At 43.4% G+C, this 24,994-nt stretch overlaps 1 protein-coding gene across 3 annotated transcripts in view; it reads right to left on the bottom strand.

Moving 5' to 3' along the window:
* Positions 1-23,980, bottom strand: part of CD226 (CD226 molecule) — a 56,988-nt gene extending 33,008 nt beyond the window's left edge. For 2 of the 3 annotated variants that reach the window (XM_070421551.1, XM_070421549.1), the window contains exons 1-3: positions 23,904-23,980; positions 13,325-13,396; positions 12,705-13,040 (exon numbers count right to left, since the gene is read on the bottom strand). In XM_070421551.1, the coding sequence (XP_070277652.1) occupies positions 12,705-13,040; positions 13,325-13,396; positions 23,904-23,916 (421 nt within the window). In that variant the 5' untranslated portion in view covers positions 23,917-23,980. Of the gene's footprint in view, positions 1-12,704; positions 13,041-13,324; positions 13,397-18,559; positions 18,641-23,903 lie in introns of those variants that run through there. The other variant, XM_070421550.1, reaches the window with a different exon arrangement.
* Positions 23,981-24,994: the final 1,014 nt, after the last annotated feature.

Raw genomic sequence — 24,994 nt, forward strand, 5'->3', positions numbered from 1 at the left:
CTGGCAGCAAAAGAAAGCTAATGACTCCACTTTTCAAAAGAACCGAAGACAAGAAGATTATCTACGTTTTAAGAATAAATAAACACTGAAGAGACAAAGCATATTATCTCTGTGTGAAATAAATGACACTCGGCAAAGTACATTTTCATCTTTTCTTGCGGAACAATGCAGGGTCAGGCCAAAACAATGGAATTGTTTATCATGACCGATGCCTTAATACCAGTAACAAGATGCGGAGTTTGCTGAATAGGACCCAATGCTGCACAAGGATTTAAAAAATTAAGTTCTTTTTTTAAAAAAAGTGTCAATTAGTCACTTTCAGGAATGTAAACGATCCCCTGCCTTCATTCTATTTTGTTTTCACTCTTTACATATAAGCTCAAATCCAAAACAGGAAATGGGTAAACCTACAGGTGATCTGAGCTGCTTTGCTGATCTTAGAAAGAGCTTACAAATGAACTCTCCCTCCATCAGTCTTATAAAAGGTAGCCTGTGTCTCTTTTTTTTCTTCACTTTTATGAAGCTTCACTTCATGAGTTTTGAAACTCAGAAATTGTCCACAGAAAACACACCCTGTTACCTTCAACCATCTACTCAGATAAAAGATAAATGAATGCCCATGGAGTTTATAACATACTAGAGGCGGGGTGCATGAAATTCGTGTACTCAGGGGGATCCCTCAGCCCGGCCTGCACCCTCTCACAGTCCAGGAACCCTAGGGGATGTCCAACTCATGGCTTAGGCCTGCTCATCCTTAGTGCTGCCATGGAGGTGGGAGAGGCTCCCACCACTGCCACTGATCATCAGGGGCCAGCTCATGCATTAAGCATCTGCCCCCTAGTGGTCTGTGTGCATCATAACGACTGGTCATTTTGCTGTTTGGTTGATTTGCATATTAGCCTTTTATTATATAGAACTAGAGGCCCGGTGCATGAAATTCATGCACGGGGGGGGGGGGGGGGGGACATCCCCTCAGCCCAGCCTGCACCCTCTCGCAATCTGGGACTGCTGGCTCCTATCCCCTTGCCTGCCTGCCTGCCTAATCACCCCTAATCCCTCTGCCTGCCTGTCTGATCGCCCCTAACTCCTCTGTCTGCATGCCTGATCACCCCTAACTTGCACCCCTGCCAGCCTGATTGCCCCTAACTTGCCCCCCTGCTGGCCTGATCGCCTCTAACCGCCTCTGCCTCACCCCTGGCCTAAGCCACAATCTAGCCTCCCTCTGCAGGAGGTGACCTGGCCAATCAAAGGAAGGCACTGCCCCCATCACCCCCGCTGCTGCTGCCACTGCCAGCCGCCATGGCTGCCTGAGCCATGGCCCTCCCCTCCTACGTGACTGCCTGAGCCACAGCCCACCCCTCCCACATGGCTGCCTGAGCTTCAGCCTGCCCCCTCCCGTGCAGTGCCGCCCACCCCTCCAGTGCAGCACCAGCCCTAGGCCCTCGCAGCCATTGTGGCTTTGTCCGGATGGACATCCAGATGGACGTCTGGAAGATGTCAGCTCTAATTAGCATATTACCCTTTTATTAGTATAGATAACCACTTACTGTCTCATTAAGGCATCCCTTTCTTCAATTCTATAATATTTGAAAAATCTTGACTTTTTTTCTTTTTGCTTTCATGAAAGGTATGTCCTCTGTGCTTCTCTCTCGACACAGGACTACTCATAATTCTTCAAAAGAAAACAACTTTGGTGCATTCTTAAATCATAATCATAATATTTGCTATAAACTAGGTACTTGTAATTTGACTTGAGGAAAGTGACAAACACTTTCCAGGGAATGTTTGTCCCTACATTTGGGGAACAATTATAATTATCACTTTAAAGATATGTTGACAAAAGTCATGGCTAGTGAAGGTAGAGTCAGTATTTGAACCCAGAAATGTGATTCAATTTCTTGATAAAAAGAAGCAAATTACATGCCAGTATAATAGACTCATATCACATAGCTCATTGTGGGTCCTATGTGGAAAGACAAGTAAAACTACTACATGTGAAGCCCTTTAACTAAACATGTAACCTCATGTGTGCTCTGTAAGTCATCTGTATGTACTTCCTCTGTTCCCATCTAGATACAAGCAGTCACTGCTGTCTTAAAGTGCATTTTTTTTTCACACTGAGCTGTGGACATTTCTACCCACCTTTCTCTGCCAGGGCAGTCCTTCCCACTTATAAAGCTGATGGTGGCCACTCTCTTGCACACCTACAGTCTCAACACCTCCAGTTCCCAGGAGCCTCATTCAAGCACAAACTCTGTCCCCATCACCTCATCACCATATCCACCCGTGGCCTGTAATCTCTGTCCTACCAGACCATTCGTGGCCCTCATATATCCCCACTCCATGTCTTTGTGCTATTCGGTCTGCTGAAACCCCCAAAACTTGTATTCACCCTGAAAACCTCCTAGAATGAGATCTTTGGTGAAGCCTCCTCCAGCTTCTCCACAAAGGGCGTCATACTGTCGTTACTCCACTCCGACATCTGTTAGACATGAACACATCTCATGTGCCATTGGATGGTGAGCATCCCCAGGCAGCAGTGGCTTCTTAATCATAGAAGAAGCACCAATATCTTTACTACCTCCCCAACCCAGTAATAAGCCAGCCACCTTCCCTTCAGGCTAAGCCATGTGATCCTATCAAATATAACGTGTGCCCAGTGGGGAGACTCACAGTGCTCCTCCCTTACTTTATCCTGTGAATGTGACCTGATGTGGCCTTTCTGTTCATTAGTCAACCTAAGTAACTGCAAATAAAAGCTAAGGACTCAAACATTATGTGGCCTACACACTCCAAATTTTATCCAATACTGTTTGGTATAATTTGCCTCATGATATTTTTTATTTTTATTACCATGGTTTGGTTTGGGTGGTGTGGTGTGTGTGTGTGTGTGTGTGTGTGTGTGTGTGTGTAGAAATAAAAAAAGTAGATCTCATTTCGGCCTTTGGATAATTACACTTAAGAGAGTACCAAGAATCCTCACTCTTTCTGATAGCCCTTATTATCAGTGACATTGACATAAGAAATTCCCCATGATAAATGACCAGTCATCAATTACTAAGCGGAGCACTAACATAGATACAAACCTGGAAAAATAAGCATTCAGAAGGTTTTTATAACAGCATTGAAGGTATGGCAAATATATTACAAAACTTTAAATTTATTCTAATGAGAAGAATAAATATTATTTTTCAAATATTAATACGGGCCTAATAGGCATGAGAATCATTTCATCATCAAGAGGATGGCCTTGCTGAGACTATACAAATTTTGCACTAGACACAGACATGGGTAAAAGGAACGATTCACATTGAAGGTCCCAAGGCCTCATTTAGAAATGCTGCATTTCAATAGCATTTCAGATGCATGTCTCCACTAATCCCGTAAAGTCAGGAAACTGAGACCAGGCCATTCTGAGGACACACAGTGCTGAAAGCAGGTGCCTGGGAATTCTACCCCAAAGCAGCTTGAAATGGTGAGGACTGGTAGGAGTTAGAGGTGCTGGGAGCAAATACAGCACAGTGCTGGGGGGCTCAGGGAGACAGCACAGTGCTGGGGGGCTCAGGGAGACAGCACAGTGCTGGGGGACTCAGGGAGAAGCACAGTGCTGGGGGGAGGACTCAGGGAGAAGCACAGTGCTGGGGGGTGGGGACCGGGGAGACATGGTGAGGCTGGCAGATCCAGGGCTACAGTGTGACTGATGAGAACCCCACTGAGATTTTTCAAGTCTCTTAGCAGCAACTGCTAAAAGGTTCTCTTTTATACCTCCTTACCCATCAGCTCTGGCCTTTTTAAAAATTTGCTGTTCCCCAGTGAGGTCTCTATCCCCCTCAATAGAAATCCATAAATTTATCTCCACAAATCCTGGAGGACTAAAAAAAATATTAAGTAGATTAATGGGAAGCTTGCAAAAAAGTGACAAGCTTGATAGAAGCAACACATATGATTCAGGGTGGAAAGAGGTCAGTCAATAAACATCAATGGAGTATTGTGCCCTCGGACTGCCAAAGAAAAAATGTTTATAGAGGAAAGATATAGCAATGTTTATAAAGGACGGCATGCACAGACATCATCTGAATTGACAGCTGCTACAGAAACTGCATGTTTTTATGAGGTGGACACTTGGTTGTTCTACAGACCTCCAAGCCAGTACTATAAAACTAAAAAATATATATATTACTCAAAACCTGGTGGACTCCTTAAATGTATATGTACTGGGTCTTTTATAAGTTTTATTGAATTTATTGGGGTGACATTGGGTTTAAAGTATACAACCCTATAATACATCATCTGTATATTGCACTGTGGGTCCACCACCCAAAGTTAGATCCCCTTCTGGCACCATTTATCTCCCCTTTATCCTCTTCTACCTCTTCCCACCCGCCTGGCAAGTGTGTTTGTGTGTTTGTGGAAATACTCTTGAATTTTCACTCTGGACTGAATGTCTCATTCCTTAAGAACCTGAAGAGGGAACTCATGTCTAAATCCATTGTCTAGACATTTGCCTTTTGGTGTGAAGAAAAGAAGAAATGAGTGAGGTTTTTTAGAAGTTTCTAGTTATGTAAACATGTAGACCAAGTCCCCACAGTGCAGGGCAGAACACACACATCATCTCATTAATTCTCAAGCCTGCCCATAAGATGCATATTATTATTCCCATTCTATAGATTAATAAACCAAAGCTCAAAAAAAAAAAAAAGAATGAAGGGACTTTCCAAATGTCACAGGACTAGTGAGAAGAATTCCATCTTTGTTCTTACGGTCATGAAGACAAAAAGCAAAACAATAGCTGGAGTTTCTCTAAATTGATTACTGTTAATAGTGAAATCTCCCATAAATTAGTCCTATAACTGAACTCAACATCAAATGTATATGTAAAATATTTTAAATTGTGGTAAATATACATAACATAAATTTACTATCTTAACCTAGTTCAGTATTGTGTACATTCACGTATTGTGCAATTAATCTCCAAAACTCCTTTTATCTTGCAAAATTGAAACTCTATACCTATTAAACAATTCCCCACTACCCATCCCTACCCCCTGACAACCACCATTCTACTTCCTGTTTCTATGAATTTAATTACTGTAGGTATGTCCTATAAGAGAATCATGCAGTTATCTGTCCTATGTGACTGGCTTATTTCACTTAGAACAATGTCCTCAAGGTTCATCCATGTGTTGGAATGTTCTTCCTCTTTAAGGCTGAATTGTAATCCACTGTGTGTATTTACAACTTGTTTATCCATTCATCCCTTGATGAAAACCTGGGTTGTTTCTACCTTTTGGCTGTTATGAATAACTCTTCTATGAACATGATGTACTAAACTTAAAATATTTGCATGTAATTTGTTAATAAATTACGATGGCAAAACCTTGCAAATGACAATAAACTATTCTGGGTGGTAAATAAACTGGTGGGATAAATGACCAAGGTATCTCAGTAAACTATGAAATATGTAGAAAATGGTAGATACATTTCAATCAACTCCCCATGGAGAAAATATATTTAGGGAGGGGGGATCTCTTTTCCTTTTTTTATGATGAAGTTAGGTATAAATAATTATTTAGGGAAATAAGTATTACAAACACACACACAAAAATACTTGAAACTATGTTTTACATATTATGGGCTATAAATGTTACTTGAGGGAAAGTACTTCACACTTCCTGGAAGGCACTCCTCAGAGGTCGCTCTGTTCCCCTTAATCTTCTTTGGAATTAATACCTTTCCTATGTACAGGTTTCCTATGGAAGCAGCAGTTCCCACCCTGTACCCCCATCCTTTTGCTGTTTTATTGAGCAAACTCCTAAGGAGCAAACTCCCAATGACATCCCCCAAGTGCAAGCACTGTGCCCGACACTGTTGGGATCACAGGGAGGGTGATGCTAACTTTGCTCATGCCTTTTCTGTCTCTTAAATTCTCTTTCACTCCATATGCGACGCACCCTTCAGAGGCAGCTAAGAAACCTTGCCCTGTTCCTGAAAATGAGAAACACTGGAGGAATGGCTCCAAACAGTGGTTGCAATCCTGACCAACATGTAGCTTCCACTATTGGAGAATTGACTAATCACTTAATGAAGTCCAGAATCCAGACCTCTCACCCACTGACCTTCCCCTCAAACTGTGACCAAATGTATTTTTCATACGTCCCAAATATAAAGAGCGTTTCCCTTATACATGATGTTTTTCATGATGCGTCTTCCTTCTAGAATCATACTCAGACTTCCAAGCTGGGGCAGACACCTCCCATGGTTTCCTCAAGCTGGAAGTAATCTCTTTACCTCTTAAGTCCCAAACGCTCTTCCAGGCTACATAACAAGTTCTGCCCTGCACTGTGGGGACTTGGTCCACATGTTTACATAACTAGAAACTTCTAAAAAACAAAAACCTCACTCTTTTCTTCACACCAAAAGGCAAATGTCTAGACAATGGATTTAGAGCGGGTTTACACAATTTTTAAAATCACTATTATTTATCAACATTCATCCACTCAAAAGTAGACTTTAATGCCTCAAAGTGTCATTTGAGCAACAATGTTGAATAATTTGCTCTTTTGTTTAAGTCTGCTCTTTTCACTGAGAACATATGAGTCAGAGTGTGTTAAGTATAAAACTGCTCCACAAAACACGATGCCAGTAATTGGAAATGTTTCTAACTTATTAAATGTCCATTCTTTTAGCAACCATTTCTAGGATTGAAGAAAAATGAAAGTAAGAAGTGACACAGTATTTAACTACATTAAATAAAGGTTCTTTTTTTATACTTATTCAATGAGTGACTGTGCTTCCTAAAAAATAAGCAAGATATATTTTGAGAAATATGATGTCATAAGCTACAAGGACAAGCTAAAAAAGTCTCATTTGTCTCATGCACTGTTATTGAGCTATGTCTCAGAGACAATAATTGAATCCCCTGCTGTCTCAGATGAAAAATGATGTATAGTTATCTCCTTATCCGAGGGGGATACAGTCTGAGACCTCCAGTGGATGCCTGAAACTGCAGATGTATGGAAACCTATATATATCTTATATATAAATATGTACCTATATATATCTTAAATATAAGATATATATACATCTTATATAGGATATAGGAGATATATAAGAAAGAGATAATATGCAAATTAACCTTCACAAGATGGCTACCTACAACCAGGCTGGCAGGGGGGTAAGTGAGGGATGATCAAATGACTGAACAAGCAGGCTGTGTGGGGCAACCAGGCCAGCAGGGGGTAGTTGGGGGCGACCAGGCCAGCAGGGGGCACATTTAGGGGCGATCAGGCCGGCACGCAGAGGCAGTGAGGGGCAATCAGGCTGGCGGGGGGAGGGGCAGGTCGTGCAACCAGGCAGGCAGGCAGGTGAGCAATTAAGAGCCAGCAGTCCAAGAATGTGAGAAGGATGTCCGACTGCCAGTTTAGATCCCCAGGATTGGGCCTAAACCAGCAGTCGGACATCCCCCAAGGGGTCCTGGATTAGAGGGGGTACAGGCTTGGCTGAGGGGACCTATCCCCCACCCCTGCACAAATTTTGTGCACCGGGCCTCTAGTATATATTTTTTTTCTATACATACATACCTATGATAAAGTTTGATTTATAAATTAGGCACAGTAAGAGATTAACAAAATAACTAATAAAATGGAATAATTATAAGAATATTCTATAATTACATATTATAATTATACAAGTGATGTGAATATGGTCTCTCCCTCAGAATATCTGATTGCACTGTACTCACCCTGCTTGTGGTGATGTGAGATGATGCAGTGCCAACATGATGGGACGGAGTGAGGAGAATGATATAAGTATTGGGACCTAGCATTAGCTATTAAAGCTTTACTTGAACACCAGCATTATGATACCACGACAGTCGGTCTGACAACCAAGACAGCTACTAAGTGACTAGTGAGTGGGTGGGTAGTGTACACCTTCTGAAGATGTGAACAAAGGGATGATTCATGTCAGAGTTAGATGGTGAGAAAGATTTTATCCCACTATCAGGATGGTGTGCAATATTACACTTATAAGTTGTGTATTTCTGGAAATTTCCAGTTAATATTTTCAGACAACATTAGCTGCAGGTAACTAAAACCAGGGAAAGGGAAACCATGGATATGGAGGATTGCTGAACTTCTGATTGTAGCATCCAGGTTGTAAAGAAAAATAACTCTATCTATTAGGGGAACAAATTTAATGGATGACCTGAAACTTTCTGAAGTTTCGGGTTATTTCTATGCCAAGACGGAAACTATCCTACATATGCAGAAAACACACACACACACCCCTTCACTAAACTAATCCAGAATTGTTCATGTTGGAAGGCATATAGAATTGTAGCCTGCCAAGAAAGGAGACATATGCCTGGCCTGTGTGGCTAAGTGGTTGAGCATCAACCTATGAACCAGGAGGTCACGGTTCAATTCCTGGTCAGGCACATGCCCAGATTGCAGGCTCGGTCCCTGGTGTGGGGCGTGAAGGAGGCAGCCAATCGATGATTCTCCCTCATCATTGATGTTTCTATCTCCCTCTCCCTTTCTCTCTCTGAAAACAATAAAAACATATTTTTAAATTTTTTTACAAAGAGGAAAAAGAAATGAGCCATATATGTCCGTAAGAGCTGGTCTGCTAAAATGAGAATGTGTTTCTTAAATACCCTGCTAGTTAAATGGTGAACCTAAATGCTCACAGAATTCATGCCCAGACATCACTCTTTTCAGCCACAATCATCACACCACTAACAGCAGCAGGTATGACCCATGTAGGCTATTTACAGCCCTATTAATTGTCAATATTTCATATCATCTCTCCATCCTTAGAAAGCTTTGTGTATCAGTCTTCTATGGAATGTGGGCCTTTCTCTCTGGGCTTCAGAAGAGGACTTAAAAAAAACAACACACACACAAAAAAAAAACACACACAAAAAAAATGTAAGTTCGTTAAACAGGTGAAGTCCAGGGAAATCTTCTCACATTGAGATTTATTGGATTGTGAACAGTCTCTCAAGGGAAGCACCAGATGCCCCATCAACTGAGTTATTTACTTAAAAGGACTGTGGAGTGAGTGGAAGAGAGGCCGCCTGAGGGAATAATTTTGTGTTGATCCCTAAATGAACGACTTGATAGTCTTACAATTCTCAACAGTTTCCAAATCTTCAGTGTCTTCAGAAACTTTCGAATGAGAGGAAAAGCCACCCTGCTTACAATCACCACTCCATATAAAACCAAACAAAAACAAACCCACCAACAGAAAGCACAGCTCAGCATCCTTTTATCAATGCTAGCTAAGCGGCAGGGATGCATTGGCTCAGAGAGAACAAGGATTCTGGCCCCAGGCCTTGGGTCAGCCGAGGGCTTGCTTTTCCCTCCTTTCTCCAGTTATTTATTTCCCTTTTTGTCCTTTTGGTTTTAAACATCCCAAACCCAGCATTTTTTTGTTGTTGTTATTCCTCACCCAACGATATTTTTACATTGATTTTTAGAAAGAGTGGAAGTGATGAGGAGAGGCACAGAGAGAAACATTGACCACATAGACTGGTTGCCTCCTGCATGTGGCCCCCCTCTCCCTGCCCCCCCCCCCCCCACCAGGGCCAGGGATCAAGCCTGCAACTAAGGGACAGGCCCTTGACCAGAATCTAACCTGGGACTCTTCAGTCCACAGGCCAACACTGTCCCCTGAGCCAAACCGACCAGGGCCCAAACCCAGCATGTTTATCTTACAACATGCACACATATAATGATACTCTCAGGTAATGTGATCTGTCGATGGGTAAATTCCTATAAGGTCTCCGAAGGCCACTGACACCCACCCCCTAATCCCATGGAAGTTTTGAGAGGAAGCTGGACAACAGTGCTTAGTGTCTGCAGCTCTCCACCTGTGATGAGCGGAACTATAAATAAGAAGACAGACCCAGAAGGTCTGGAAAAGCGGCTCAGCTGTGGGCTGAGCTCTCCCAGTTATCTGGAGGGGCTGTGACAAATGGAGCCGCACTCCCCACCCTATACTTGCACCCACACACCAGCAGCACCCACTCTGTAGAGGAACCGTGCGGCGCTCACATACTGTGGGTGGCAGTCATGCAGGGCTGGGGAGAGAGCAGCTGTGGTAAAGATGACACTAGAGGTGTAAACTGCCTGGTCCCGGAAAGCTAGAGGAGGAAAACTCAAGGACTCCCCCTCTCCAGCTGCACTAAGACCATCTTAAAGAGCCAGAGGGAACGCTCTCTAGCCTTTCAGCCAAATGCACCTCTCCCCTAAGGCCATCTGGGACATCAAAACATCTACAAAGAAGGGGAGGGTTTGGGGTAGATAAGCGAAATGGCTCTAGGCAAAGATCACAGCCAATTTCATCCAGCTCTGGACTGCCTGAGTGGGTCAAGCAACAAGTGTAAAGTAAAAGTCCTCTTCTGGATGTTATATGGCAATGAGGGTGAAAGGTGGGGTCTCGTGAAGAAATGCAGTAGCCTGGGTGCTGACTGGACAAAGGACAAGACCCTCATAAAACCCAACCATGTCCTTGTGCTTGTATATTACACTTTCTTCACCATCCAGTAACTACATATAATCATGTATATAAATCCATGATTGCCTTGTTTTGGAGGTGTTTTCTTTATTTCTCTCTGTTTGACTTCTGATTACAGAGCTTTACCCCAAAGCCTGAGATTTGACTCTCATAGAGATGTGAGCTCTCCAGCTTGCTCCTCCCTGTCTTCTCGAATGAAAGGCAAGTCAACAGAAACAGCCATGGCTCAGATTCCCATTCATTTCACCCTTGAGAAGGGCAGGAACCACAGTCTGGTTTTCCATGAGTCTTAGAATGTTCTTTATCATCTGCCTTCTCTATATGTTATTTTATTTCATTAAGGAGGGAGATTTGCAAGCCTTTAAAATGTTTCTGTTTCATCAGTTGACTATTTCTTATAAGCACCAGTTAATATCTTTTCTCTTTCTTAAATAAAAAACTGCTGAAATGTAACATCTTACAGAACCCTCTTTACATGTATGTATGTGTATGTGTGTGTGTGTGTGTACCTCTCAGCCACAATATACCGTTGTACTTGCCAGTCTCCATAATCACATGAGCCAACTTCTTGCGATAAATTTCTATGTACATACATGTCTTACTGGTTCTGCCTCTCTGGAGAACCCTGAATATTACCAACACCAATAATATGATATATGCACCAATTTATACTCTGACCAGCAGTGGATAATAAGTGTTCCAATACACAAAATACAATTGGTTCACCTGCCCTTAAACTCTTCCCTTCCTATAGGGCGGTGGCTAGTTTCATCTTCTAGGTGGTGAAAAAGATGGGTTTATTTTGTGTCCCCTCTGAAAATTATTCAGTGACTTCAAGGGTCTATGCTACAGAGTGAAGCTCAAACTCTATTAGGCAGAGTGAGATTGAGCCATCCTAGACTCCTGGGCTCCTCTCTGACATTCTGCTGCCCAATGGGGTTCAAATTATTTTCTAATATGTAATCTATGATATAAAAGCTTACCTGGGACCCCAACATATCATATGTTGAGCCCTTTTGCTGGTGCAGGCAGGGAGAAGGTCCGATACTCACAGTTTCTTTCTCACCCTTGAGGTTACCTCTCAGGGCACCTCTAGTGACAGGGAAGGTCTCAGAGCCCAGGGTAAGAACCGCACCCTGCTCAGTTCTGGACTCTAGTCTGATGGGTCCTGTTCTGTGTCCTGCATGAGTTTTAAACACCCACCCAATGCCATCATGGTTGCCGAAGATGTCCTTTTCTCTCCATTTTCTCTTTCCCTCACCCCAGTCTCTCTACCTTAAAAAATTCCTTCCCCATCTACAAGGTCCAACATGACTTGTCCCTCCCTTGAGCCTCTGTGATCTGCTCTGTTGGAGTCGAGCTCCCCTTGAGATCATTGCTGGCACTTTCAGGCACATCCCTTGGTTTCACCCTGGTGCTGTGACTTGGAAGCTCCCAAACTTGAGTTAGTTAATGACCCCAGATCTCAGTTTCTTCATCTGTATAATGCGAACATCTGGCCTCCCCCATGGTGCTTCACAAGTATTACATGAGATGACACTTGCTTACTTAATACACACACAGTATAACGTTTGCTTTAACTGACTAGTCAGGCCAGAGACACATGGGTTATAGTAAATCTCTCCACAACTCCATTTCCACCACAAATTCTGCGGGCCTTGAGATGTTATCTCCCAAGTCACCTCAGCATGTCTTCCTAGAAGCAGTAAATAAATGCAGCCATTCTTACCCTTAAATTCTCTAAATCAGTTACTAACAGAGAGGTGCCTGTTCTAAAGTTGACACACATTCTAACATAATTTTGCATAATGGTACCATTTATCTAGAATAAAGCACCCAATTTGCTCTTCAACTCTGTGCTGGAGGCTTGAGGAACGTATTGGGTTCCTGGACCAAACACTGCCAGCAAATGTAGGGTCAACTTTTCACGAAGATAATATAAGATCTATACTTTCTTCCAGTACATTCAAATTTGTGAGATGTTTCTTCTACTCAAAAATGATAGCACATTAAAAAAAAACAAGGTTAACTCAGTTTTATTCCTTTGAAATAACATTCATAGAATCTAGAAATGGAATTGGAAAGCATCACAAAATATAATAAAGCACGTCATTGCTTCTACTTGGGCTTTATAAAATCAAATGCTGCCGATGGGTAAAAAGAGAAATGAAATTTGCACTTACCTGATGGAACCACCTGTATCACCTTTTCCCAAGATCCATATGGGAATATTTCAAGAAGGCAGGAATAGAAACCAACGTCAGCCTCAGAGGCATTGTGAAAGGCCAGCATCATATCGTTGGGACCCGAGGTTGACTTCAAGAAGTAAACCCTATCAACATAGGGCTCCCTTATTTCCGAACCAAAGGTCGGGTGAAAAATGGCTATGGACTCTTTCTCCGTTGCGTTGATCTTGAACCACTCCATCTGGACTAAGGTGCCCAATGGATACTGACACTCGAGAGTCAGAGTCTCTGCAAGTTTGACTCTTGTGTTCCAAAATATCTCTTCGCCTAGAGCTGAAATAGACATCATATTCATTCAATTAGACATTATGCTTAAAACACCAAATAGATATACCTTAAGCTGTTCTAAGCTTTCTAAGACCTAGCAAGATAGTAAATTGAGACCACGGTAGAGACTAACAACTTCTACCTTAGTCTAAAAAGGTTTCCACTGCTGGGAATAGGCACTTGGAACTTTTCCTTTTTCTGAAAATTATCTAAGCCCACTATAGAGCATTATAATTTCAGAACATGTCACACTATAAGACCAAAAAAAGGACTGAAGACATTATCTTTACCTTTGTGTACATGAAGAAGAGCCACGAGGAAAGTAAAATAATCCATCTCTGGAAAGCGCCTGGGAGGCTGGTCTGGAAAAAAGATAAGTTTTATAATGTTACTTGCAGAGGCCCAGCGCAAGGCACTGTTTCCTTCCTCTCAGATACTATCAATGATCTCTCCTCTTTCTGCAGTGTGAACACAGGAAAAAGGTCTGAGCTTCAAAGTCAGCTTTGCTCTCGTACAAGGATGGGCAGATTTGAACTGCTTCTCTCGGGGAAACAGCTTATTTTCAAGCTTTCATTTCTACAAAGATTCATTCATTGAACAAACATTTTCTGAGTGCGTTTTCTCTAGGTAATGAGGATACAACAGTCAATTTATTCTTTAAAATTCTTGCCATCATCGAACTTATGTCCTAGTGGGAGGAGACAGAAAGGAAAACAAAACAGTAAAAAGTAGAGTCAGTTATAGGTGGTAAGTGCATGAGGGAAAACACAGCAGGGGCATGGGATCAGGGGAGAGGCTCTAGCATTTCCCTTTTATAGAAAGGCCCAGAAGTCTTTACTGAGGACCTGAGATTGGAGCAGAGACTGAAGGGTGAGTGGAGGAGTCTATGACTGGGGATCTGGCAGCCCCATTGGGCAGGGCCTTCTTTTGCTGAGCTCAGAATTGGTTTGGGGTGATGAAGGAGTCACCGAAGGCCCTCCAAATCTACCATTATGGTCGATTTTTTAAAACCTTTTTATTTTTAAATAATTATAAAGTCACAGGAACTTTCCAAGATAATACAGAGAGCTCCCATGTACCTCCACACAGTATCCCTAACTGTTACATCTTCTATGGATATAGTTCAATATCAAATGTGAAATCAACAATGTCATGGTAATCAGAACATTATGATGTGTACCTGTAATAATGTATGGTGCCAACTTAGGTTTACATAGCATTCTATTTTCCAAAAGCTTTCACATTGATGATATCATTTGTAACAGCTTTGTGGTAGTTATTTGACATATCTGTGATCTCTGTGTTGTAAGTAATTCATTGAAACCATTTGCTGACAATACCAGCACAAGATAGACATGATCTCTACCCCCAAATCACCCATAAAATGTTGGGTCGGGCAGATTAAAGAGGAAATTTGTTATAATAAAACTTGGTCATTTCTATACAAGTCATTTGATCAAGTTGTATAACATCCCAGAGAGGGAATTTGTTCCAATAGATTTGGGCAGGATGTCATAGGAAGAGTATACCAGACTCTGGGCCTTCCAACCACAATACAAATTTCCAAGTAGAAAAGTGGGAGAAAGAGCAATGGAGTGACAACATGGGACACTACCAGGAAACAATGTGACTACAGTGTAGTGGGTGGGGACGTGACAAAAATGAACTTGGGGCTGGATTGAAAGGGTGTTGAACGACATACATGAAGCACTTCACAGTTGGTCGTCAGGGACCAGGGCATCCTGCTGCATCTGTGACTCAGCACTAGGAACCATTCCTGGAACGTACATCTAAGGCACAAACATAGCTCTGAGGGAACGCCTTCAGCTTTGTAGCAGGAACCATTGAGATGAGATGTGGACAGGAAATGCCAGGAGACTAACTCCAGATGGATTGGGTGAGACAATGTTTGCCCTTACAGATTTTCTGATAGGGTTATATGTGCAAGCGGAAGCAATTGGAGGCTTTTAGGTACCAGAATGATACGATCTGATTTGAATTCTGAGATAGACAACTTCCCTTACTCCTAACAGGAAGCTGGCTTTGTTTAGGATCCAGTCCTTCCCCCACACCATAGGGATAGTAGAACAAATCTAAGCCATGATACAGACAACTAGGACCTATTTGGGGGCAGGGATGGAGAAGCCAATCATGGACTGAATTGATGCATTCAAAGTAAGGGAAATTCTTTACATTTGATGTCAAAGACACCTCTCTCTCTCTCTCTCTCTTTTTCTCTCTTTCTCTCTCTCAAATCTTATTGTATTATTATTATATTTGAATAAGAAAAAAATGTTGCCCCAGTTACCACAAGCAACCTGAGGACAAAGAGTGTGGCAGAGAGAGACGGGAATGATTTGGGTCTCAGATGGCATCATTGAGGTACTGAATTCAGGATTCTAGAGTCTGAGCACATTGTGTGAGGCTATAAATTCCTACATTTTACAAGCCTGTGAGAAAAGCAGTTTCTGTTTCCTACACCCACATACCTTGGAACTCCTACAATTGTTCTGGTTGCTGCATGTAGACTGGATTGGAAGGAAGCAGAAAGGGATACCAAACTTAGGACACTGTCACTGTGATCTGAGTAAGGCGGGCGGGCGGCTTGTTCTCAAAGATTTCCATGGAGATGAAGAGCAATAGACTGACTGCCAGACATTATCCATTATCAATCACACAGGGATATAATAATTATGGGTGTCTTTGACTCCATGGGCTCCAGTCAGGGTCCAGTTAGGAAAATAGAGCCCATGGCCACTGGTTCAATAGAGGGCATTTCACAAGAAAAATTACTAGAAAGAATAATGGGAGAGCAAAAGGAGCCAAACAGGCAGGGAGGCGACTCAGAGGAGCATAAGGAGGAATCCATTCCCACCGTGCTGGTTAGAAGTCCTGGGAGGAGCCACGCTACTCATTATGGAGGCTCCTGTTTGAAGCTGGAGCCAAGGAAAAATAAAACGCTTCTAGAGATGTTAGAAAAGGTCAAGGAATAGATCTGTCAGAGAAAAGGGGAAATAGCAGGAGAGAAAACTGATGCTCAGAGAACCTGAATGACTGCTAGTGAAGGGCATCCATGGAGAACTCACAGCTGACATCAGACTCAGTGGTGAAACTTCGCTCTAAGAGCAGGAGCAAGGCAAGGAGGCCCACTTGCACCACCACTATTCACATTGTATTGGAAGTCTCCGCCTGAGCAATTAGGCAAGAAAAAGAAATGAAAGATGTCTAAATTGCAAGGGGAAAAGCAATCTACAGGTGCAATTCAATCCTTATAAAAAATTCAAAAAGCTGGTCCCAGATTCATATAGAATTACAAAGGGGACTTAGAAAAGAAAAAAAGTGACACTCCGAGTTACAAGTTGGAAATAACTAATGCAGAAGATCATAGTCCAAGTTGTCAATGATTCATGGTATAAATAATCATTACATGCTTATTAAACAAATGCCAAAACATATATCAATGAATCAATATGTCTATCTACCAATCTATCTATCTGGAGTGTGTGTGAGTGTGTGTGTCACCAGTAAAAGAGAGAGCATAAGGGTCAGATAAAACATGGCAGAGGTGCAGGTGGAGAGGAAGGATGGACAAAGGGACAGAGCAGACAAGTGCAGCACCCGGGGCAATGGATCCTAAAAGAAATGAGATATAACAGCACCATCCACACTTTCAGCGGCTCCTACACCCAGCTCCTCACTGAACCCTCCCCTTCTGGAGTAAGGATTCAGGTATGTGGGTGAATTACTGAAAAGGGGGCACTAATTTGTAATAACTTGTAGTAAACCCTACATTCCCAAGGCATCCAAAGCCACCTGAGCTAAGAGATGAAGACGGGACAAGTGACTAAAATCAAGGGAGGGCACAGATCCCCATGAAAGGTGCAGGGAGACATGTGGCTGAAGATAAAGTTCAGCTGTTACAACTTTGCGAAGGATGAGCCCGATTTATCACCATCTACCAAAGACAAATAGAGAGTATGCTTGAGCTATTTTTGTTGTGTAGGCAGCCATTTTGTCTATGATTTATGAAGGGATTTTGGCTTGAGGTTTTTTTCTAATAGAGCTGTCTGTATAAGAGAGCTTCATCCTCAAGGAAGTCATTAATCAAAATATTATTGGAATTCTCTACTGCTGAACACGTCTCAGTGAACCACCTAAGTGTGAATTCATCCACAAGCTCACCTGGGACTGCAGGCTCCTAGGGGACCTGGGCTGGTAACAGCCTCCAGGTACACTGTTTTCTTCTCTTAGGCTGTCCACACAGACACTTCTCTATCTCCCGGTGTCACCACTTCTGCTTCCTGTGGTACTTCCTGCCTTCCCAGATGTCTCTGCCCTTTCTGAACATTGGGAGGAGTCTAGTGTCTATTCCATGACCCGAGCCCACCTGCCCCAGCACCTGCTGAAACTGATTGCATCCCTCACTGCTTTAGACAACTACTGCCATGCTGGACAACAGAAAGCCTGTGCTAACCTTTGAGAACCAATGACTGGGGCTTGGAAGACCATGTCCTTCTTATCTGTGAAGAGGCTCATCCTTCAACTGGAGTCTTGGTTTCTGCTCCCTGCCTCAAAGTGTCTCCTTAAAAGAATGTTTCCAATGAGGGTACATGTGGTTTCCCCTAACCCATGATACCCTACCCGTGGTTGGCAAACTGCAGCTCGCGAGCCACATGCGGCTCTTTGGCCCCTTGAGTGTGGCTCTTCCACAAAATACCGACTTCTGCGCATGGGCCACGAAGTTTCAATTGCACTGTACATGCACACCCGCATGTGGTATTTTGTGGAAGAGCCGCATGTGGCTCGTGAGCTGCAGTTTGCCAACCACTGCCCTAGACCTTTGCCAAGTCCCCTCTGAAGGACCAGTAAAAATTCACTTGCATTCAAAGCAGAGACTTCAGTTTGGGTTCCATGGGGCATCTTCTAGAACAAGGTTCTGCAAACTATGGCCTGGGGGCCTCCTTTGTCCATGTAGCTGGAACGCAGCCAGGCCTGTTTTTGGCATATTGTCAATGGCTGCTTTTGTGCTCTGACCAGTAGTTGTGACAGAGACCAAATGACCTACAAAGCTGAAAATAATCACTTTCTGATGCATTACAGGAAAAGATGGCTAACCCTTGCATAGGATAAGATGTTGATAGTGAACATTTATCATATAAGTTCATCTTGCTCAGTCTTTCTGGAGAGAAGGGAGGTTCACCCTGATAGTCCAGACACTGGTAAAATTAGCTCCATTGTGTTATTCTGAAAAACCGCACCCTCAGACCTACTACAAGTATAATTCTTCTAGAAACAGACTAAGAAGGATGACTTACATGACATCCATTTACTACTTACAACTGTCATTAAACTTACTGGTTTATCGAGATCAACCATTCGGCTAATTACAGCTTTTTCCCAAAGCTCTTTTCCTACTGTATCTACTTACACCATTTTATTAGCAGGCCCCCTCTTTGCACACACTATTAATTTTAAAAGTGTGACTTCGGCCAAGATCAATCTTTTTTTTCTGGAAGGTTACTAACCTTGAGACGGGAGAGTTCTGCTCACTCGAACTCTTCTTTCCTGATGTGTGCCTTGGTGAAGGGCTTCCTCTTTATGGTGGCCCCTTCGCCTCAGTCCCACTGGGTCACCGGCCAGCTCCCTGCTTCCTCATTCCTTAGGGGGCGTCATCCCAGGGCGTGACTTGTCCTGGGCTTGTGAGCCCTTCTCTCCACCTGAGCTCCCTCGGGCTGGAGCTGCAGTAAAGCACTAACATGTCATGAAGTGCTGGTGTTTGAAGGCTGAAACCAGCCAAGCAGTGGGCCTGCTTCTGGAAACACCTTTATCCCTTTAGCTCCTCAGACCCACTCCCTGCCAGATACAGCTCTCTTTCCCCTCTGACGATTCTACAGTTACAAGGGATGGACTTCTGAGCTCATGTCTTACTTCTCAATTGGAACTGCACTCAAAAAGCCTGAAGTTGGTTACTTTGTCTTTCCTTCCCCATTTGTCTTCCTGGCAATCAAAGCACTTCGTATTCACAAGCCCCTGAGATACAGGAACTCTCATCTCTGCCGATATCTAAGCAGGTTTCAATCCCACTTTCCAGAGACTCCTTCTGGTTTCGTTTTCAATCTCCCACTTTCTGACATAACATGTGCCCAAGTTGGTGTTGCCTGTGAACTATCCCGGCAGGTTCGGCAGCTTCTGTGTCTCAGACACACGATCATCTCTCTGCTGCTCCGAGGACAGCAGCGCTGGTCGCACACGTCCCTTAGATGGGCTAGCTCATGGAGGTTCCCTAGGGGCTGAACCACCAAGAAGGACTATGGCTGAGGCTGAGTCTGTGCAATTTAGAAACCCTGGGAAGCAAGGACCAGGACTAGGTGGGATAGAGGAGAAGGCACTTTCTGGAGGCCACTCATGCCTGGAAGCATGAGAGGAGACAATGAAATGTTCTTTCATGACACAAATGGAGTTTGAGCACTTACTGTGGGACACAGGTAGTTTTCTAAAACTCCTACCTGCCTCGGGCCACTCCCTTCAACACCTGGCCACCCTCAGAGAATGTCAAACTTCCTAGGACTCACCAGGCCGGCCTTTCCAGTCTGTGTCTTAGTCCATCTCTCCACCTACCACTCCAGACCCTCCTGATGTTTACAAGCGGGGAACATACTCGGTGGCGCAGGACTTTGCACGTGGGGCTCCGTGACTTCTATTCCTGTCCCCTCAGGAGGTCACAGCCCAGATGTCCCTCACAGGACACGCTTCCCGAGTCCCCAAGACTGGAGTCGGTAGTCCTCCTGTGAGTTCCCTGAGACCCTGGGTAGATCTTTACTGAAACAGGTATCGCTTCCTTTGTAACATCCCATTTCTTTGCGGCATTTCTTATTAGAGCCTCACAAACCGCTTCAGTGCAAAGATAGAGGCCCCTCCCCTGCTCTGCCCAGAGTGGGCTCAGGCCTGGTGTCGGGTCAGTATTTGCTAAAATCAGGTAAACCCATGGCTTGTATTCGTGAGGCATTGCCATGTGCTAATTACCATCCGGTTCCATCTGGTTTCCAGTGTGTGCTGTGTTCTTTGTTGTGTGCTCCATCTCTGTTTCTCCAACAAATAAGCCAGAAAGAAATATTGATCCCAAGTTCACACGGGTTTTGCAGAACAAACCCAGAGACAAGCTTTTCTGTTTCTGGCCAACTCTTTCTCAAGATGACTCAGTGGGCCCTGACTTGGCCACAAACACTGGCTGAAACAATCACTGTCCACCCAGACCACACACCACATGAACGTCAGAGCCATTGCAATGGCAGACGCTGCTCCCATCTATGGGAGTTTGCGCCGCCTGCTTCCTGACTCACAAAATTCACGTTTATATAAATATCTCTCCCAGATTACTCTTTTATAATCACTTCCTAAGTCAGTGTCCACATGTAAACACACGCACATGCACACCGTCACCACCCTCATTATCACTCACATTCCATGATCAAGTGACTGCTATTATGAAGGAAAGAAAAATGGACACTGTTTTTGCTGTTTCTCTGTGGGGACCATCCCTTCTGATTTCTTTAGCTTCTTCTTGGGGGCTCTTGAAATCTCACAGCCTTGCTAATTGCAAAGAACCCCACAATTAGCTTTTACCCATCCTCACAGTGCTACAGGCACCCCAGTGTCTTGGCCCCAGAATGCAACATTGTTCTCCCCAACAGGAAGCTACATAATCTTACTCAACACATAGCAGAAATGTTTTAAAAAGTCACACGATCAATAATGAATTCCAAACAAACAATAAAAACTGAGACAAATAAAACTGCCTGATGCCCCTAGAAAAAAGTCACCCTAAGTGTTCCAACCAGGAGACAAACGGAGGGCAAGACAAGGAAAGTTAGTGGGGCAGAAGGAATATTATCTGCCACTCAAAGAGATGGACCACGCCTCTCCCTCTCATGTTTGTGGCCCTCATTAAGGGCGTTTTCAACAGTTTAAAAGTGAAAACACTCTTTAGCATCACCACTTGTTGACAGACATAGAAAATGCAGCGCCACTGGCTTCCTCCCCCCCACCCCCTTTTCCTTGAGGGTCCCAGGGCACCACCTCAGGGTCCTAACGGGGGCGGGGGTGGGGGGGTTGCATTTAGCCTGCCTTTCTTGACAAACTGCATTTCTGTGTGACCTAACTTTCTCTTTACAGAAAAGAAAAATTCAGCTACTCAGTAGAGAAAATAATATTAGATATTTTTAAATCATTATTTTGCAACTCCTATTAAAAGTATAGACTGAAACCATTGTTTGTAGATGCTAAAGCTGGTAGATGACAGGTTATCAGGGAACTGTGTCATGGAAGATACTGCTGACTGACACTACTTGAGCCCTCTGATCAACCATAACCGCTGTAAATGGTAGGAGGTAACTCAGGAGGAAGAGAACAGCACCACCTGGGAAGAACTCTTAGCAAAGTCATGGAAGCCCAAGCCAGTTCAGCCTCCGGAAGGAGCTAGTGGTGTACAAGAAATGCAGGGAATGGAAGCATGAGTTCAAGGGCACCAAGGGGAGGCAATGACAGAACACACAAAGCAAGAGAGGTTGCAGAACAAAGGTTGCGGGTTCGTGTGAACTAAGGGTAGTAATAATTCACATAAGAAAATGTCACCTAATCTCCTAAATGCCCCAAAGGCACTTGATAGTTCTGAATATTCTTGTCTAATAAAAAACACATAACAATTTTGGAATTGAATAGGCATAATAAAGAAAACTGATTAAAAACTAATGGCAAACTTGATGGTAAGACACTGGAAGAATTTCAATTAAATTTCTAAGTAACACAAGAAGACCACTATTACTGCAAATATCTAACCTTGTTCTGGGAGTTTTAACTTAAAAAATAGGAACTGTAAATGTTGAATAATTATTTTGAGTTTATTATTATTTGTAGATGATCAACCTGGAGAACACAAAGGAATCAAATAAAAAAAAACTAATAAAAGAACAGATAAGGTGGCTAGCAAAATAATTTTATAAGACTGGCTTTATTCTATGTCATATTTTAAAACCAGCAAATATGTAATATTATGTATATATATATGCATATACATATGTATGTATGAATATGTAGGAATGTGCCTCAAGAATTTTCAGGAATTATACAAAATCTGTAAATTCTATAAAGGTAAATTAAATGTCTTGAATAGATGGAGTTAACGTGTTATGTTCCTCTTTGGCAAGACCCAATTTGGAGAAAACAATAAAAAAAATTATTTTAATTTCCCTGGAATTTTATAATCACTTACATTTTGAGCAGGCTGGGCCGTGAACTACAGTCCTGTCAGGCCTCCTGTTCACCACACTCTATAGGAGCCGGCAGAGGCCCTGGGGTGGGGAGGTAGGGGGGTTGGGGGTAGAGGGGCAGAGAGCCTGCGGGGGGCAAGCAGGGAAGAGTTGAAGGTGCTTGCCCTCAGCAGTAGCATGGTGTGTGCGTGTGTGTGTGTGTGTGTGTGTGTGTGTGCTCATGTTCACAGAATAACACTGAGTTAGCAAGAGCTCTATGTAAATGATAATAGCAAAGAGCATTTTAATGGGAAGAAAGACGGAGAGGGGCCTCTGGCACTACCAGATACAGAAACAGAGCATGAAGCCACAAGGTCAAGTGCTTTCTTCTGTAGGAATGGAGAGTTCAGAGGCAGACTCAGAATGACAGGTTTCCAGGGGTAGAGGTTTGCAAGCAGCCTGATGAGAAAAGAGCATTTCTGACCTCATCCCCCAGCAGCCCGGGAGTCCAGGAGACAGTACCTAGACCGGTAATCCCATCAACCCCTGGGGAGCCAAGATCTGAAAGAACACATTCTCCTCCACAGGGGAGCTTGTTTCTGAATTACAGGAATATGCTAAAGCAAAGGCTTCTTCATAGATGCACAGCCTAATAAAATGCTGACTGATTCTCTGGACAACATAAGGGGCCCTAACTTCATCAGAGTTCTCTCTTGCTGAAAAGTGAGTCAGTGAAAGAAGTACCCAGACCTACGGCAGAAGTTCAGCTTACCCAGGAAGTCAGATATATGTGTGTGCATATACATATGTATCTATATCTATATCTATATATCTATATCTATATCTATATCTATATCTATCTGTATCTATATAACTATAGATAGATAATATCAAGATAACATACATTAAGACATATGAAGATAATATATAAGATACATATATAAAGATACAATATATTAAAATAATATATATTAACTACATATATTATGATATATATGGTAAATAGCAAAGCCATGGAAAATGTGGTAGCTTTTTCTACATAAAAACTAAAACTCTATCATAGCCAACTTCACACATTAACAAAGCAAAAAGAAGGCAGGAGAACTGGGAGAGCAATCTATGAAATGTTTGAGACAGGAGTATAATATTTTCTAAATGTAAGACATTTAAATATCAATGACAAATAACCACAAATAGAAAAACAGGCACTGGGCGCTCAGCCTCTAGATCACAAAAGGAGAGTCAGCGACGCCTATGAAACACTCGGCAGGTTACGTCCTCTGACCCAGCAAGGCCGACTCAAGATGTTTGTCCGAAGCAAGAATAAATTTAGCAAAGATGTGTGTCTAAAAATGTGCAAGTGTTTACTACAGCGTTATTTTTAGTAACAGGAATTGGAAACAGTCTTTATTCGTATCTCGGAGGACGAGTTCAATTCGCTGTGGTAAATGCAGAGAACGGAATGTCCCCGCCCTTCAGTGGGTGTGCAGGTCCACATTTAGGCACGTGAGAGTCTGTGATATATGATGTGAAGCACCTTTTTCAGTGCCATGGAAATAAGACAACGCACGAAGCACCTGGACAGTGCTCCTACCTGGCCAGGAGCCCACGCCCAGCCTCTCACCTGGAGGTAGCATTGCAGGCTCAGGTGGCTGTGGCAGGCTCCCTTGGGTGCACCCTCTTCTTCCTCCTGTTTACAGCCTTCCCTGGCTGATGGTCTCAAGGCTTCCAGGACAGAAATGCTTGCAGGAACATTTTCAGGACTCCTGACCTCGAGTATCAAGCCTGAGGAGTAGGAAGTTCTTTAGAAATTTGTTCTCAGTGACACCAGGAAACAGCAGACAGGAACGGAGGAGGGACAGGGACTTGCTGATGACTTCTATCTCTTTCCCCCCAGCCATCCGCTGACAGCTCATTCCTTTCTCCTCTAGAACTCACATGACTTGGATGCTTTTCCCTCTGCATTGTGGTTAGTTAGTGAGAAGAGAGCCCCGCCTCCACTGTAAGCAAAAGAATGTGGGCTTTGCAGAGACTTGAGTTCAAATCCCAGCCCACCTGGACTCGTTGTGGGGCCTCCAGTAGCAGCACTTTCATGGCAGCACAGACCCGACAGAGCCAGGGTGGGCACCCAGGGAGGCAGACCCCACCATGGGGTCCCCCTGCCAAGTGTGCCCCACCCTTGGTAGGACTCAGCAGGGACCTTTCTCTAGAGAATGAGAACTAAGGTGAAAACAAACTCGGGCTCTCTCCTGACTCAAAGTCAAGCCTAGGATTGGGCATGCGGAGTGTGAAATCTGACACATTTGGCTCATTGAAGCCACTTTACTAAGTTTCCCATTTGCTTATATCTCTGCAACCACGTTTTCCTCTCCTCCCACTCCTGAAGTCACACTCCCTGATCTCTAGGGACCTTTTCAAGTCTCCCTTCCTGCAATGTTTCTCTTCCTCCTGAGCACCAGCTCACCATTCTCTCCCTTCATCTCCTCCCAGAGGAACCACTACACCACTTCAGTGCCCTGAACAGAAAGCTGAGATGTCCTCCAAGTTAAAAGTTGCACGACCATGGGCACGACTATGTAAACAGACGTTCCTTTACCAACATCGATCAGATTTTAGATCTCTGCATAAACAGACTGGAACTCTTTATCTTCCTGCACTTATGAAAACCAGAAATTAACATATCTATTATCTTTTAACTGGAATGCTAAGATCCTC

This window comes from Myotis yumanensis, unplaced genomic scaffold (assembly GCF_028538775.1).
Source record: "Myotis yumanensis isolate MYYU_CA2020_CCGP unplaced genomic scaffold, mMyoYum1.0.hap1 SCAF_7, whole genome shotgun sequence".
NCBI lineage: Eukaryota > Metazoa > Chordata > Mammalia > Chiroptera > Vespertilionidae > Myotis > Myotis yumanensis.